The sequence below is a fragment of the Carya illinoinensis genome, chromosome 2 (genome assembly GCF_018687715.1).
Source record: "Carya illinoinensis cultivar Pawnee chromosome 2, C.illinoinensisPawnee_v1, whole genome shotgun sequence".
Taxonomy (NCBI): Eukaryota; Viridiplantae; Streptophyta; class Magnoliopsida; order Fagales; family Juglandaceae; genus Carya; species Carya illinoinensis.
In genome coordinates, this window is record NC_056753.1 from 33594113 (window position 1) to 33612090 (window position 17978).

At 37.4% G+C, this 17978-nt stretch overlaps 4 protein-coding genes across 4 annotated transcripts; 2 read left to right on the top strand and 2 right to left on the bottom strand.

Annotated features, from left to right (window-relative positions):
- The first annotated feature begins 1058 nt into the window (after window positions 1-1058).
- On the top strand, window positions 1059-3246 carry LOC122301149 (amino acid transporter AVT6E-like). Its single transcript, XM_043112274.1, has one exon. The coding sequence runs from the start codon at window positions 1254-1256 to the stop codon at window positions 2736-2738; it is 1485 nt and encodes a 494-aa protein (XP_042968208.1). The 5' UTR covers window positions 1059-1253; the 3' UTR covers window positions 2739-3246.
- A 1838-nt stretch (window positions 3247-5084) lies between these two features.
- Window positions 5085-8453, bottom strand: LOC122301148 (pentatricopeptide repeat-containing protein At4g02750-like). Its single transcript, XM_043112273.1, has one exon. The coding sequence runs from the start codon at window positions 8165-8167 to the stop codon at window positions 5435-5437; it is 2733 nt and encodes a 910-aa protein (XP_042968207.1). The 5' UTR covers window positions 8168-8453; the 3' UTR covers window positions 5085-5434.
- Window positions 8454-11094: 2641 nt separating this feature from the next.
- Window positions 11095-12223, top strand: LOC122301153. Its single transcript, XM_043112276.1, has one exon. The coding sequence runs from the start codon at window positions 11293-11295 to the stop codon at window positions 11872-11874; it is 582 nt and encodes a 193-aa protein (XP_042968210.1). The 5' UTR covers window positions 11095-11292; the 3' UTR covers window positions 11875-12223.
- Window positions 12224-12491: 268 nt separating this feature from the next.
- LOC122301150 (protein NUCLEAR FUSION DEFECTIVE 4-like) lies at window positions 12492-16827 on the bottom strand. Its single transcript, XM_043112275.1, has 3 exons — window positions 16250-16827; window positions 13572-14455; window positions 12492-13322 (listed from the first exon to the last, which is right to left on the bottom strand). The coding sequence occupies exons 1-3, from the start codon at window positions 16577-16579 to the stop codon at window positions 12854-12856; spliced, it is 1683 nt and encodes a 560-aa protein (XP_042968209.1). The 5' UTR covers window positions 16580-16827; the 3' UTR covers window positions 12492-12853.
- Between the last annotated feature and the right edge of the window lie 1151 nt (window positions 16828-17978).

A 17978-nucleotide genomic window follows, 5' to 3' on the forward strand; every position in this document is an offset into this window, starting at 1 on the left:
TTTAAATATCATAAATATATATATTTTTTAATTTTTAATCTAATCAATACTTAACCATTACAATATTTTCAAACTTCAAACAAAATATAAAAAATAATTTAATTCTTTTAAATCTCAAAATAAAATAATATTAAAAAATTATATTATAATAATATTTTTATTAAAATTTTTCTCTCTTTTTCAAAAATTCCTTAAAATTATATTAACTTAAACTATTTTATTACTATTCACATCTCATCTCACTCTCCAAATAAGGTCTAAATAAAGAGTATAGAGTCTTAACACTAACGAGTGTCAATGACGCTTCTGACTTCAAATAAAAGGGACTATTAGAAATTAATTAACTTAAAATGAAAAATGATATTTATATTTATAGGATGCGTAAGTTTTATGCAATTATTTTTTAAAAAATATATAAATAAGATATTCATGAATCCTAATTTTTTAAAAGGAGTGCATGAAATTTACACATTCTAAAATTATATCCAGCATTACTCATTTAAAATAGATTAGTTATGAATTAAAATCTTCTAAAATTTTGAAGATCTTTTAAAAATCTCATTAATTTATCAAATAAATAATCTTATCCTTGATTTCACAGTTGGTGTGTCATGCATTATTTGTAAGAAAAATGAATAAATATATAATTTATATAAAAAATTAATTTTTAAATAGTAAATTCTTTCTCTTTCAATAAAAATGTACGATATATACACAACTCATAACTATATCTAATATTATTTGTTTAAAATTATCTCACCACCCGTGTATCAACTTGACTCTAACATTTAGTTGCACATTTAACAGCTACAAATCTTTTGTTTTGTAGCATTCTGTTAAATATTATTCTTACTAGTATTTTGTATATATACACTGGAAAAGAAACTCCTTAAAGGTTTGTAATATTCCTTTTTATATTATGCAAGCTTGCTTCTAGGAAAAGGGGAAGAAGAACATGACCCAGCTGGCTGACATGGCATTATCATGCGTGATGTGGCACTAATCACAATATATATATATATATATATATATATATATATATTTTAGCAAAACCTATTTCTCCTCCTAATAAGAAATCAAAGCCTCTGTTTCTTTCCCTTCGGGTTGACCCTCGGATCTAGCATTTCTCCAACCAACCAATTTTCCAATCCCAAGCTGCAACTTTTCCGCCATCTCCATTCTTTAGTAAGCTTCCTCTTCCCCTTTGATCTACGATTTCAAGTTTTTATTGAACTAGTTTTGTTATTATATAGATGGATAGCGCTTATTCCACTGTGCCCAAAAACTCATACGTAGAATTACAATCCCACAATGATTCCCACAGCCCTGGATCCCCTCCCAAAACCCATGCCAAATTACACCCTTTTGATGAAGAAGGAGGTTTTCTACGTTCTTCCAAGAATGTGAATGATAGTGATGATGGTATTGATAATGATCCTGATCTTGATTTTGATAATTATCCTCTTATCGATGGCGGGTCTCAATCTGGGTCTGGAATTTCTGGGGCCGTCTTCAATCTAACTACTTCAATTATTGGGGCTGGGATTATGGCCCTACCGGCGGCAATGAAAGTGCTTGGATTGATTCCTGGATTTGTGTTGATAATCCTGATGGGCATTTTATCGGAAATTAGCGTCGAGTTGTTGGTAAGGTTTTCGGTGTTGTGTAAGGCCTCGTCCTACGGTGAGGTCGTGCAATACGCGATGGGGAGGCCGGCAAGGGTATTCTTGGAGATTTGTATAATTGTGAACAATGCGGGCGTGTTGGTGGTGTATTTGATTATTATGGGGGATGTGATGTCGGGGTCAGTTCATCATGTGGGAGTTTTTGATCAGTGGCTGGGGAATGGGATCTGGGATCAGAGGAAGCTGGTGATTTTGGTTGTGGTGGTGGTGTTTCTTGCACCACTTTGTGTTTTAGAGAGGATTGATTCGTTGAGCTTGACTTCAGCTGCTTCTGTGGCTCTAGCCATTGTGTTTGTTGTGGTTGCCTTTGTTATTGCATTTATTAAGCTTGTTGAAGGGCAAATCGAGGCTCCGAGGTTGGGTCCGGATTTTGGGTCAAAGAAGGCTATTCTGGATTTACTTGTGGTGATTCCTATCATGACAAACGCTTATGTTTGTCATTTCAATGTTCAGCCTATATATAACGAACTTGAAGGGCGGTCTCCTCAGAAGATGAACCGGGTGGGGAGGATCACTACTGCAGTTTGCATTGTGGTCTACGCCTTTACAGCCATATCAGGCTACCTTTTATTTGGGCAGGGTACCGAGTCTGATGTGCTGACCAATTTTGATAAGGACCTTGGGATTCGTTTCAGTTCGGCATTGAACTATATTGTCCGGGTGGGATACATTCTTCATTTAATTCTTGTTTTCCCAGTTGTTCATTTCTCCCTACGACAAACAGTAGACGCCTTGGTGTTTGAAGGATCTGCTCCACTGTTAGAGAGTAGGAAGAGATCTTTAGGTTTGACTGCAGTTTCATTGGTAATTGTTTACTTCGGTTCCACTATGATTCCCAACATATGGACAGCTTTCAAGTTTACGGGTGCAACAACGGCAGTATCATTAGGCTTTATATTTCCGTCTCTTATAGCATTAAGGTTAAGTAAGCAAGGGGGTGGTTTGAGCTCGGGCGAAAAGTTCTTGTCCTGGTTGATGTTAATATTAGCCATAGTAGTTGGGATTGTTGGAGTGATAGGAAATATTTATAGCATGGAAAGCCACTCCGAATGATTCTTTCGATAGGAATGTTGGGATTAGTTTTACTGGGTATTGATTTGGAAATTTTCTGCCCATTGATGGGGCAAGGCTTCTTTGTTTAGCGTTCCTTTATTTCCTATCTGATATGAGAAATTAAATGAAATTGTGAGACTGATGGATCTTTGACCAGGGAGGTTTAACAAAGTACATTACTTCAGCACGTGGTGATTGAAAGATCAGAGTGGTCGTTATATTCCAGATACTATGTATTTTGACACTGCCGAAGATCCGTGCAGGTTCAGATAACATGTCAGGAATGCTACGAGGAGAATCTTCTTGGATGTAACCTCCACATGTAAGTTGAGTTGTAAACTTTTCACATGGATTGACATGTCATGCTTTGCCTTAGTCCCTCCCACGTTTATTTCTTAACTGGAGAGCCCGTTGTAAGTTGTTTTGTAACTGTATAGTTCAGAAACAATACTGCCGTTTTAATGAACACGTTTACATTAGCAAGCATGATTTTCCGTTCTTGGGCAAAGGTTTGTTCTTCAAGTGTTTTAGTTATCATGTCATCAACCATAGTAATCCTTCTCCATCGTTGCTATGCTGTTGAACCATCCGTGTATGGAGAGGGCGCGCAAAATATCTCTCCCTGGTTTTGAACATTATCCAGCACTCCTTGTTTCTGAAATTGAAAAATGACGCCCGGACTACTTCTATTCTCTTTTCTATCTTTCTACTTGGTTCAAGTTTTACTATTTATGTTCATCGAATAAACTCACAATCTTTTACTAGATAAGAAGGTTAATTAAAAAAAAAAAAATCAATCCAAATATTAAAATCCCTTTCCATCTTTTCAAACGGTGCAATGCCCATTTTTTAACCCTAAGGCATAGAAGGTATTTAATAATGTTCAACGAAAGAGAAAAGTGCGCAAGCATAAAAGAATCAACCTTATTAGGTCTCATGGTACTGTTTTTCATTGGCGTAAGTGGCTATGGCAAGATCACGTGCCAAAGAAGATGTCTTTTTTATGTTGGCGAGCACGTCAAAATGCCATCCTGGTGGATGATTCTATTCAACAGCTTGGTATTTCTCTTGCCTCTAAATGTCGTTGTTTTTCAGATAAGGTTGAGTCCTTCAATCATGTTCTTTGTGATGGGGAAGCTCCAAGGAAGGTTTGGGATTTTTTTTTGCTGCTACTTTTGGTGCTCATTTACCTTTTACTCAGGGTTTGCATTGGGGTTGTTAATATTTGGTGGAGTCGTGCTTCTTATTGCTCACAAGTCGGCTGGCTTCGTGGTATTATTCCTATCCTTATTTCTTGGACTCTTTGGAGAGCTCGTCTCGTATGGAGGATGTGGAATATGATTGGAGGGGAATTATTCAGACGGTTAAAGGGTTGGTTATTGATTTGTCTATGTCGATGAGAAAATTCAAGACTTTGGGTTTATATGACAGACGGGTTTTTTGTGATCTTGATTGTCCATTGGTGCCGTTTGTTGAGTGTAGGCCAAGGCTGATTGCTTGGTCTCCGTTGGAAGTGGGTATGGCCAAGCGTAACGTGGATGGGGGTTCATTTGGGAACCTGGGTATGTCTAGTGGTGGAGGTATTGTTTGGAATGTAAATGCTAAATGGTCAGGTTCTTGGGGGATTTGCTCATTGCTATGATCACACTACCAACACCATTGATGAATGCGATGAATGCCGTGTCTTTTTAGATGGTTTACGTCTTTGTCAACATTTGGGGTTGAGGGATTTAGTGATTGAGTCGGATTCCAGTATTGTGATTGGTTGGTTTATTTCGAGGTCTTGTAATTATTGGTATTTGTGAGATTTTTTAGAAGAAGCTCAGTAGAAATGCTATGATCACACTACCAACACCATTGATGAATGCGATGAATGCCGTGTCTTTTTAGATGGTTTACGTCTTTGTCAACATTTGGGGTCGAGGGATTTAGTGATTGAGTCGGATTCCAGTATTGTGATTGGTTGGTTTATTTCGGGGTCTTGTAATTATTGGTATTTGTGAGATTTTTGAGGAGAAGCTCAGTCTTTTATTTCTACTCTCAACATTAAGTTTGCATATGCGTTTAGAGAAGCAAATATGATAGTAGATTTTTGGTAAAATATGGTGCGAAAGGTGGAAATTAGGATTTCTTGGGTGAGTGTGGGCTATCAAGGCCTAGGGGTCTTATTAGAATGGATAGGTTGGATATTCCTTATGTTAAAAGTTAATTTATGATGAGACTTAGTTTGGAATTTTTGATGTAAGACTTAGTTTGGAATTTTTGATGTAATTATGATTATTCCTCCACCGGAGTGAGGGTTTTTTATTACTAAATAGAGGTACCGTTCTCCTCTTTGCAAAAAAATAAAGAAGAAGGGAAAATAATCAATCTTATTATATCACGGTGATAAAGATTAATGAATAGTTATACAAGCAAGAATTGAGGTACACTTGGAACCCAGTAAGTAGAAACTGTTCTCCATCTAAGGGAAGGCCAGATTCTCAAAAACTCTATATTTTAATGTAAAAATTCGTATGTGTACTCTATTTCTACAGTTAGTGGAACCATCCTCTGAACAACGGAATGCAGTAAAACCTTCATTTCCTAGTTAAGTCATGAAGTATCAAATATGAAAACTTTGAAGTCCTCAGTCCATCTAGAATCCATAAATGCATGACCATCGAGCTTCTATCTAAATGACACCTAATCCAAGCTCACCAATAATCCCCACAAGAACACAAGCCGTCACAAAAATGATGGAATCTACTTGCATCTCGAATAACAACTTTACGCTGCGTAACGTTCGAAACAAATTTCATAAAGGAGTGACAATCACCACAAATTCGGATATTTTTCATGATCTGAATTGGTGATCCATTTGGCATGCGCAAGATCCCATAGGCAATGGCAAGTTTTTCACTATGGTAGAGAAGTTCATCCTGTTTTTGCTCCTCTTCCATGTCATGTAGAACAAAGTTTGTATCTAGTAAATAATCTCCTTCTCTAAACCGTCCATACAAGTTCTTCAATGTCAAGTGAATCTCATCAATCTCATCGTGTGTCTTTTCCCCCATAAGGAAGTAGTGTAACTTGTTATTGATCTCAATCCAGCTGATTCCTTGTTCTTTGCTCACTCCCCCGTCTTTCATTGATTGCCTTATTTCCCATACTTTGTCCCACAAACCTTGAGACGCATATATATTAGATAATAAAATATAAGTTCCTAATCTATTTGTTCCCATCTGGAAAAGCCTTTCAGCAATTTTCTGGCCAAGTTCCATGTTTTCATGGATCCTGCAAGCATGGAGAAGTACTTCCCAAATCACAACATCTGGTTTTGCAGGCATGTTTTGGATGAGAGCTTCAGCTTCAGAGAGCTGTCCAGCCCTCCCAAGGAGATCAACCATACAAGTATAGTGATAAACCAAAGGGGTAATCCCATAATCTTGGCTCATGGAAGTAAAATAAGCCCACCCTTTATCCACTAGCCCAGCATTGCCACAAGCGCATAAAACCCCCAGAAAGCTGATTTCATTGGGGGAGACCCCAGTGGCTTCCATTTGTTTAAAAATTTGGACCACTTCTGTACTGAGTCCGATCTGTGCACTGCCTCCTAAAATCGAATTCCATGTGACTATGTCTTGGTCAGGCATCTCTTCAAAGACGCAAAGGCCATCCAGACTCCCACACTTAAAGTACATTGTTATAAGAGCATTGGAAACAGACAAACTAGAATTAATTCCAAGTTTTTGTGTCAAAGCATGGATCTGTTGCCCTGGCTTGATTACACCAAGGCTTGCACAAGCACTCAGGAGGCTTGTAATGGTTAATTGGTTTGGACTTATTCCTCTGGTTAACATGTCAAGCAACAATGCAAAGGCAACATCCCCATGCCCTGCTTGCTCATAGGCTGAAATAATGGCAGTCCAAGACACCACATCACGTTTTGGCATCTTTTCGAAAGTTTTGCGAGCATCATCCAACATGAAATTCTCTGAAAGCCTAGAAATGAGGGAGTTCCAAGATACAATGTCTCTTACTCTCATCGTGCTAAAAACCTGAGAAACATCCTCAATGTTCTTGTACTTTCCATACATGGAAATCAGCCCATTCCCAACAAATGAATTGAATTGGCACCTTGTCTTAATGGTAAGCGAGTGTATCTGTTTTCCCATCTCAAAATCTCCAATGTTAGTGCAAGCAAAAAGAGCAGTAGTAAAGCTTGAATGATTTGGAACATTTCCTGACCTATGAAGCTCAGCAAACAACTCTAAAGCGTCTCTGCTTTGTCCATTCTGTACAAACCCAGAAATCATGGCAGCCCAAGAAGCAGCACTACGCTCAGGAATACGCAAAAATACATCTTTAGCTTCTTCAAGCATTCCATTCTGGGCATACCCAGCAACCATAGCGTTCCACATGACAACACTGGGGTTAGAAATCTCATCAAATATACGTCTAGCTTCATACATCCTTCCTTCTTGAGCATATGCAGTTATAATTGTCGCCCGTGTGGCAACGCTCTTAATTGGATCCCTCTCATAAAAAGCAATCGCATTCTCAAATCTATGACAGTGTGCAAATGCTGCAATCATCGTGGTCCATGAGTACTCATTTCGTTTTGGCATCGTCTCAAAAAACTTAAGCGCATTATCCAAACTCCCATTCCTGGTATAGGCATCCAAAATTGACGTCCCCACAACCACATCTCTCTCGTACCCCGTCTTGATGGCCACAGTCCTCAAACTCTCGAGCATTTCTAAATCATTCAGCCCATTTATAGCTGATAACGCTACGACCAATACTGCCTGGTCTGGCCTCACCCCACTTCTCACCATCATCAAAAAAACAGACCATGCTTCTCTATGCTTACTTATCTTAGAAAACCCGGATATCATAATCAGCCAAGACACCAAATTCCTCTCCCCCATTTTCTCAAATAACTCACCTGCCTGGCTCATCATACCGTAGTGGCAATACCCAGTAATCATGGAGTTCCATGACACGACATTTCTCTCAGGCATTTCATCAAACAAATCTCTGGCACTAATCAAATCACCGTTGTCCACATATCCACTTATGATACCGTTCCAAGAAATCACATTACGCTCCGGCATTGCATCAAAGAGAACCCGAGCCTCATTGACACGCCCGAATTTCGTATACCCGGTTAATAAAATTGTCCAAGTTCTGACATTCTTTCCATGAAACTCATTGAAGAGCGTTTGTGCTTCGTGTAAAAGACCGTTCTGGGTGTAACCAGAAATCATGGAGTTCCAAGATCCCGGGTCTCTTCGACACATCGAGTCGAACAACTCCCGTGCCTCGACGACTCTGCCGAGTTTGGAGAGGTCCTGGATGGTTTTGTTGCAGCGGAACAGATGGGTCTGTGGGACAGGACAGTATGAGGAGAGGAAGCGGATCTGGAAGAGACGATGCATTATCATTGAACATAGTGAGAGACGTTTAATCAACACCTCACTTTGCGAAAAGGGTGTTGTTTGCAGGCGAGACAGTCGAGGGGAAGAGAGAGATGGAGGATAGGTAACGGTATAACCCAAAACTTGATTCGGTAGTATGCTTTCTGGGGTCTGGTCGGAGAGAGCCCGCGAGCTCGGTTTTCTGATTCTATGTCTACTGTTTGGTGTTTACAAAATTTGTCTGGTTTGTATTTTTGCCATGGCAAAACCTTCCCCATTACGAGTTATTACTATAAACCTTTAAGGCCCATAAAGCAGTAATGGATCCTGTAGGCTGTAGATTGGGCACATAAGCAATGTTACATACACCACGAGCACGAGATGGGTCCCGACTAGGGTAATATATTTTTTTATTTTTTTATATTCTTAATCATTTAAAAAATAAATAAATCACACTTCATTAAAATATACTTTCTTAATCATTAAAAAAAAAAAATTTATCGAGACCCAACTATCGGTGAGAATAGATTTATTCCTAGACTCTGCAAGTTTGCTGCAATTTAATTGTAAAATAATAGACTACATTAAAAAAAAAACAATTCTTTTATATGAGTTTTATATATATTAACCTTTTTTAAAGTGAATATATAAAATTTACACACCATAAAAATGGATTGCAAATATAATTTCTTTTTTACACTTATGTAATTTAGGCCCCGTTTGGAAACAAGAAGCATTTCATCTCATTTCATCATTATAAGTTTTTTAAATTTTCACATAAAATATAATAAATAATTTAAAAATTTTAAATTATAAAACAATAATAATAAACAAAAATAATACTCTAAAAATAATTTTTTTTAACTTTCAACTTTCATATAAACTTATCTTATTTTAATTCACTATACAAACGGCATAGTCTTCAAATTTATCTTCCTCTCATTCTCCCTCTTCTCTTTTTTCATTTTAATTTCTTTTATATTTCAAATTTTTGTCAACAATTTGCATGTGCATACATGAAATAATGCATGTGTCACATCATAACTACGTTTAACCACCTTAATTAATTAATTTGGTTTTGTGTTAACAAAAAAGATGAAACCTCGCACTAGTCAACTCCTTGGATTCAATAATGATGTTCACTTGGAGCAACCAAACCTAATGCCGTTAGGATGATCATCACTAATTAATCAATTCTCTTACTCTTACAAATTACTTTAAACAATGTTAGTCAACTTAGTCTTGCTACTCATGTTTTCTGTCTATTGCCGTGTGTTTTTGGAACCCTTCATGTTGTAGTTGCTAGCTTGTTGGATTATTGATTACATCCACACCTTACCATATATTTATATATAAGAAATGTTTTAGTCACAAAAAAAATTTAATCAAAAGTAAATCTATAAACTGATGTGACTTGATGTGGTATGTTAAATAGGAAACTAGTAAATTAATTTTATTGTGAAGTAGATTTAACGTTTCATATGAAATTATGTCATTTTGTATATTTACTTTTATTAGACCTATAGACAACTGTATCACTTCTCTTATATATATATACACATATAAAATAAAATGTAAATCGCGGGCAGCAAAGACAAAAAAATGTTCAAATCATGTGTGCGGAAAGTGCCTTCATAAACTTGCAACGTGACCAGATCATACGGTATATATTAGACTTGATTCACGTGATATGAAATGAAGCACTCTAGTATTACTACTCTTTGTTTATACCAAAAAGTCCACCCACAAGCACAAGGGAGCAGTACGTCTCATGCATGCATTCACAAGGAATGGTATATAGTCTAAATTTAATTGGGCCCCTGAACCTCTCTAACTTCAAAATGTAATCCATAGGGACATGTGAATGGAAGCAAAGCTGGGACGCAAACTAAAGTGACATGCAGTAGTGCCTTTGGGGACAATTGCTAGTGCTCGATCCCGCAATAGATATACAAAATTATGGCTAGATAATTTCTGATTCTGATCCATGCAACAACTTAAGATACCATGTGCTTGATCACTCCCTCATAAGGACTGCCGACATTTTATTGGATTATGTGTTTGAAATAGTTATTTTGGTGGGTGATTTGTAATCGTCATCTTGTGGATAAACAGTGTCAAGACTATATTTTTAAGGCCATGGATGACAATCAGATGAGTTCCACAAGTTCAACTTAATCTGAGATCATGCATATTATGTTCTAATTGGTCTATTAGACACGAGATGCCCAGAATTAGTTAGTGATGGCAGACAAAACTTTATGTTCTTGGATATGGTATATATTCCTCAAGGTTCTCACTTTTTCAGTAGTCTAAAGGAGGCAGCTGATTCTCGAACAAGGGAGGGCTTTCTACATTATCAATACAATAGCAATAAACAATGATCGATTACATTGTATTGTTACCACTTTTTATCTGTTTGAAAGTGAAAGTTTTTCTCTTTTTAAATTCTATTTGATTTTATAAATGTCCAGAAAAAAACATTTCTCTTGAAAAAAAAGCTACCATAAACAATCATTCGATATATGCAAGCAATGCTGAAGTCATAGAGGTTCATTAGCATCGGTTACTGGCCTAGTAATTTAGAATTAGGCAGAATAATTGGGTGGAGGGAGTTGCATTAAATATTAATCATGTGTAATTCATAGAGTTTGGTAGCGATGAACAGAAGTAATGATTGTTTTTATTTAACCAAACAATCTCTGGAATTGGCAAAGGGTTGTCGAGTTTGAAAGTGGAGTGCGCTTTCCTCCCAATTTCACACTCAAAAACAAGTAAGCAGTGAGTGTCCCACACGCTACTTACTGCTCTTTAGGCAAACCGTGATTGATGGCAAGCATTTCCGCGCGCAAGGGAATCCTTAGGTCTCACTCCTCAATCACACTTTGCCCAGTTTTATGGGGGGAACATGGCCATGCAGACCCCACACCACTTTCTTTTTGCTTTAGTCACTCTCAAGTTTCAACTGACATCCAATTTACAAAAGAAAACCAGACCGCCCCTCCCCCAAAAAAATGTCCAACTCACCTACAACTTCCATTGCCTTCTCTTTACAATATCTCCACCTCTATCCTCCAACTTTATATATATATGTCTCTCATCTCCCTAATTATCACAGAAAAACAGATATATCCATATAATCCTTGTTAGTTATGGATTGGTTTTCATGGCTATCCAAAACCGGCCTTGAGCCGTCTCTAGTTTACGAGTATGGCCTCGCTTTTGCTCACAATGAGCTTGAAGAAGAAGATATAATTTACTTCAACCACGAGTTTTTGCAAAGCATGGGGATTTCCATAGCCAAACATAGGCTAGAAATCCTCAAGCTTGCTAGAAAGGAAAAGGGTGCAAGCCCACGCCCCATATCAAGGCTTCTTGTTGCCATGAGGAGGACAAAGAGGTGCTTAGCTAAATACATCCATACATGGATTCATCGCGAGGAGTCAGCTCTGGCGATTGTACCGAGGCCTAGTTATGGGACAAGATGGAAGGGAGCCATGTTGAAGAGGAACAAAAGATTGACGATGGCAAAGCAGGGGAGGTTGCTGCTCACAAATGGGAGTCCGAGTCCTATGGCGGCTTCCGGGCCTCCGCGTGTTGACAGTTTTTCGAGCCCTCTGGTGTGTGATCTCCGCAAGGAGGAAAAGATGAACGGCAGCGATGACAGGTACTGGTTGACCGGTGTTGAAGAGATCAGGTGGGATACCATGTTTCAGGATTTGAAACCCACATGAATTCTTCCTCTGTTTTGCTCTCTCTCTCTCTCTCTCTCTCTCTCTCTCTCTCTCATTTTGTCATATTTTTTGGTTTTTGTGGAGTTAATTCAATGGTGAGAGAAGGGTTTTTTGGGTTCTCCACCAGAGGGTTTTGGGTGTGTTTCATATAAGAATTGTTTTTTATATTTTTCATTAGCGGTGGGTGCTGCAGACAACAAGACTTTAGCACGAAAGGTCTGCTTCAGTAATGAGATTGTCTAACCTCCCCCGCCTGTTTTTGGAATGACTTTAATGGAAGATAGAAAAAGAAAGCTGATGTCTTTGTGAGCACAATGAAAAGTTAGATTCGATGTCCAATTCCACCCCATTCTGCTGAGATTCAAATATGGTTTACGGCATCAATTTTTATTTTCAGTGATGATGGCAGACACAAATCATCCATATTAGTAGGCAAAAAAATTAAGGAAACTCTGTACAACTTTAAATGTAGTTTGTTTTTGTATAAATATTGGAGTAACTCGTTTTACAACCATCCAATGGGATAATGCCACTTCATGAAGATTAATAGGATTTTTTTATTTGAATTCAGATTTTACATAACTGCCTTTCATTTGAAGCAGAACTCTGAAAAAAGATTGGTAAAAAACGGGGTATGTGTATCATAAAATGAGCTGATAGGCACCAATAAAGATAAAAGCAGGTTGATTTGTGACGATACAAAACTACTACAGTTACTCAAAGGCCAATATAACAATAGGAATGCTACCTTTACTCTAAGCTCGCCATATTTATTTTATAATAACTAAAAACGACTTTCATTGAAGCTTCCCCAAACAAATTGCCTTTAGCAACAAATCTTCAACCTGGGGTGACTAAGCCTAGCAGATTTGCAGACAGAGGATGACGTTGCAAAGGCACACTCTTGGTAGTTAACTTATCGAAGCATACCTCCATAAAACTGGAATGCTTCCATCCAATCAGATATTAATAACCCAAATTATGAGTGGTTTGAGCTTTGAGGAAGTCGAAAAGAACCGCCGGCATAAAGAAGTTGGTAAACTGGTCGTACTCTAATGGTCAGAATTATGCTAAAAATGGTGCCCAGCCCACAAATGCCGGCAAGAACCAGGAAAGTGAGCCTGTAGCAATTCGGACCTAAGCAGGTAGACCCTCCTTGAATGGCCGCTTCAGCATCATATACATAACCAGCAAGCAGAGATGAGAAAAGGATTGCACCAATAGGATTTCCCAATCCCATGGAGTTGTAAATAATACCAAAATGCTTTAAGCCAAAAATTTCAGAGACAGTTGGGACCATCGTAGAATACTGAACACCGTAGCAGATTCCAAGCAGAGCAGTAGCAATATAGAGAGAACCACTGAGGGACGATGCATATAGGAGGAATGATACAATCATTAATATATGTGCACATATCATCCAAAAAGTGCGAGGAATTGTTCTTGACCTGCAATAAACATAATATCAAATCGAGTGAAAATTATGGCCTGATGAAGTAGGAAGAAAATAACACCTAGGAAAACACAAAATTAAAAATTTACTTGTGCAAGGGGCAATATAAGTTCTATCAAGAAAAATAAGTAACCAATTCAAAATAGAAATTTGAGACAACTTTTTAGCATTCTTCAGAGAGAGAGAGAGAGATGATATTCAACCTAGTCTATGACCAGTTAAAGCATAGGCAACAAGTAATCACCTGACAAAGTGTTCAGAAATAGCACCCGAGCCAAGACGACCCACAAAATTGAAAAAGCTGAAGAGAGCCAACAGCATTGTCGTATTATCAACGCCTAATGCAACCCCAATCTGAGCCAGATTATTGAGCACCGTTACTCCAGAACCAGCTGCAAAAAAGTATGAAAACCAAAGAAGCCAGAAATCAGCCTTGATTAGAGCTTCACGAAATTTGAAATCCTCCCCCCTACGAGGTCTCCTTCTCTTCTTCACGGCCCCCTCACCAACAGCAAGAAGTGTTTCCACATCCGAGGCATCCTCACCCTCATGGAAACTTCCAAGATATGTAGCTGATGAAGATGGTGTTAACAAAGGATCTATTTGGGTTGAACCAACTAAATTTTCTGAAGAACCAACTGGGGGACCAAGTTTCTTAGAAGGATTAAGTGTCATTTTCACAGGAATTGCAAGGGGGGACATCAGAAGGATAACCATTATGGCAACTAAAATGCAGGACACAGTGCCACTTAGAGAAACTGTGGTGCTTATCACTGTGATTGAGAGAAGATATATAGCAAGAAAAATGCTAGCAGCTTGCGTGATAATAAAATGAACATGCTCTGAAGAGTCTTCACCGGATGCTGGAGTACAAGCCCGAATAAAGTACATCATGGCTAAACATAAAACAGGAATCCCAACTGCAAGGAACAACAATAGTTCTGCAGCTGAATCATTAAGCACCAGACTACATATTACTGTATACACTGCAGCACTGAGCCCGATATAACCTTTGAGAATTCCAGCAACTGTGCCCCTACTGAGAGGGAAGTTTCTCATGTTGGTTACAAGCACAGGTGTGCCAAACCATGCACAGCTATTGCTACCGATGCATAGTGCAAGCCATAACTGCCGTTGGAGATACAGAAAACAGAATTAACAAAACAACTAAAACCCACATATATAGAAAATTTGAAAAGAAGCAACCAAAAGTATCAAGCTGAAAATGAACGTATCAAGTCCACAAAAGATTTAACATATCAAATGAAGTTAGAAACCAACTTGACTTTACTTCATAAAAGCATCTGAATCCATCCAATCTGTGCCAGTGGATGGAAGCCACAGAATTCATTATTTACGGTAAAGAAGGAAGAGAAGATGATGAAGAGGAAGAAGAAACAAAGTTCGTCTAAAGAGAAACACACGAACTCCTTTAATAACGCTACAAAAACTGCAACCTAGAGTGCAATTGGAAACAGCCTTGTACAACAACGTGAAAGCTAAACAGTGTAATGTTGATTTGTATTAGTGTGCAAAACAAGTCTGCATGCCCACTCTGTTGCCCTTATGTTAAGTACAGTGATTTTAAACAGAAAACTTTAGCTCCCATGTTCAGGTTGCTCTGTCAACACATTTTTCACTCCGTAATGGAAAATGACACTTTTTTTCATGAGTAAAAGTGACAACTCGTTAATTTTTGACAGATTGGAGACTATGAGCTTACATAGCTTACAAACTCTAGGCTGGCTCAAAAGGCTATTCTCGAAATCTCATATAATAGTTATCAATAGTCTATACTCTCCAAAATCCAGTCTAACGGATAAGTAAATAGCCATCTTCATAGAATGAAAAAAAAAAAAGAGCATCATAAGGGGTACAGTAATGGCGATGGCTGGCCGTACACATATGTTTGGACGTAAAATTCTATGAACAAATTCAAAGGATGCATTTTGGAAGAATATAGGCCTGAAAATTTAAAATATCTTGCCTACGGAGATTATCTCCATCAAGGAAGCATAAATAAATTCTCTATAGTCCATAGTTGGTTTCTTTAAGGGAGCCTTGAATTCATCTGCAATAAATTTAACTAGTACTTGGCAAAAACAACATATTAGAACTACATTAGTTTTCCTTTATATGTACAATTACATTTCTGCCCTTGTATTTTAGTACATGTAAATACTTCTTTTTAATTGTAAATGAATTACCGAAAATATAATACAATACGAGTGAATTTTGCCCAAATCTCTCTCTCTGTTCTCAAATCCTAGCTCTGCTTGTTCATCAGAATTGTAATATAAAGGAAAACTAATGTATTTCTAATACAACAAGAAGCTTTTAAAACTACTACCGTCTTTCCCTTACAGGATCAACATCTTGCATTTATTATATGTGTATCCACGAACACAACCTGCACAGAACTAACGTTGATGCACAAACTCGACCTTGAGGTTTTGTAATATCCAAGAATCAAACAGAAGGTGCTAAGATTTGGTTCTATACTCTCGACAAGGGAAAATCTGACCATGCGGAAATTCAACAGTAGGCTTCCAAAGTTGCTTAGAGCCACAGACACATGAACTGCTACGAGCAGGCATTCTTCACCCAAATTTCATAATTAACCACCAAAACTCTATCTCAGACGCACCCAGTTCAAGAAATTAATTATAATCCATTGCACAATAAAGTCTCCAAATGGGCATTTAAAGATTTATGTTTTTTTTTTTTTTTTTCAACCAGAATATAGATATTGCAGAAAAACCAAATCCTAAACAGTAAATAATTGAAGTATTCCTGCAGTAATTTTAATAAAGGTTTTTAATTAAAATAATTTACGAGACAGTTTTTAGAAAAAATTGCTTCTTTTTATAAACAAAATAAGAATAAACTGGATTGGTAAAGGGTGATCAATTGCTCGCTTACCAGCCAGTAAGGCAAGTTCTGAACAGTCTGGCTAGCAGCAAGCCAGAGAACACCATATCCTAAGAAACACAGCACGGTGCCAACCAAAAGCACAGCCCAAGGAGGGAACTTATTGCAGGCAATACCAGGAAGAATACCCACGCTCTCTCCAATATCGTTAGCCACTCCAAGAATCGTCACCTGCTGCTGGTTGTAGCCCAGTACGGATTTGAGTGTTGCGGAATAGAGCGGGAAGTTGTAGGAATTGCCGGAAGCAATTTCGACCCAAACTGCGGCTGCCAAACCCACCCATGGCGGTCTGCTTCCTGCTTTCAGAGCTATTTTTGGCATCGGAGATTCGGAAGCACAATTTATTATACACCTTAATGGGTTATGAAAAGGAAACACATCAAAATGAATCGCAACGAAAAGGGAGAGAATTTTATAGGGTCGGGATCGGAAAGATCACGTGGCGAGAACAGGTTATTACCGTGGTAACTATGAAGTTTAGTCAAGGCTTCAAGCTACAATCGATTAATTATAAATTAAAAAAAAATCGTAAAAAAATTATAAGTATAGACGCATCGAGAAATTGGAATGTTAAGGGAATCTTAATACCCTCTCATTTGCCTCGTGATTGTAGTCTTGGATTTTTGGACTCGCTGGTTTCATCTCATCTAACTGTATTACTGTTACTTGATACCATCAATTATAATAAAATGGAAAAAAAAAATATCTGAATTGTGAAATCACTACATAATTATTTTTAAAAAATAAATAAAATATAAAATTTATATAAAAAATTAACTTTTTAATAATAAATTATACTTTTTTTAAAAATAATTATACAATATTTATATATTTTACGGTGATATACATGTTAATAAAATATAGCGGAAGATTCATTCCTTGCGAGTCTTTGTTTTTCCTCAAACTGTAGAGGAAGTACAATGTTTAGAAAACCATAAATATACGTCACACTTTACAATATTTGACAAAATAATATTTTAAAAGAATAGATATTTTTATATAAAAATATGATTATATCATAAAATATATTACGTGCATATGTTACTCAAAAGTGAAAGAGGAGGGAGGGCCAAATGCCGGAAATGCTTCTCCCATAGAAGGCGATGTACCAGTTGAGTTTTTTATATTTATTTTTTAATTAATAGTTATGTAAATATTTCTTAATGAATTTGGAATTTTTATATTTTAAAAGAAATATTTAATGAGTTTAAAAAATATTAAAAAAATTAAGAAGACATTTTTTACCTAACGACTCTTTCGGTGGGCTCCCAATCTGGAAGTAGCAGCACCCTAATTTGAAAATCAGTGGAACTATCAATCAACTTGGAACACGTAAACCACTCCGACTTTGTCCAGTATATTTGTCGTGCCTAATAACGCTTTTGTTTAGTATATTTAAATAGGGACAGGGCCTTCATGGGGGCTGTGATGTGCTAAGCCGACAATGATAACGACAGACAGAAGAAGAGCTTTGTCCTCTAGGCCACCCACATTTCCGCCATCGATTCATTCAGTACGGTGTGAAGCAGACCTTGATTCGAATTCATTCATTGAAACTCCACCACACATTATCTACATACATTACACGCTTTTCAAAATTGCCTTAGACTATGCATTAGTTTTTGCATATTGCTCTCTATAATATTGGGTTATAAATTATAATATTGTTTTTGGTCGTGGTGTGGCGCCCAGCCACTCCGCAGACACCTATCTTATTCTC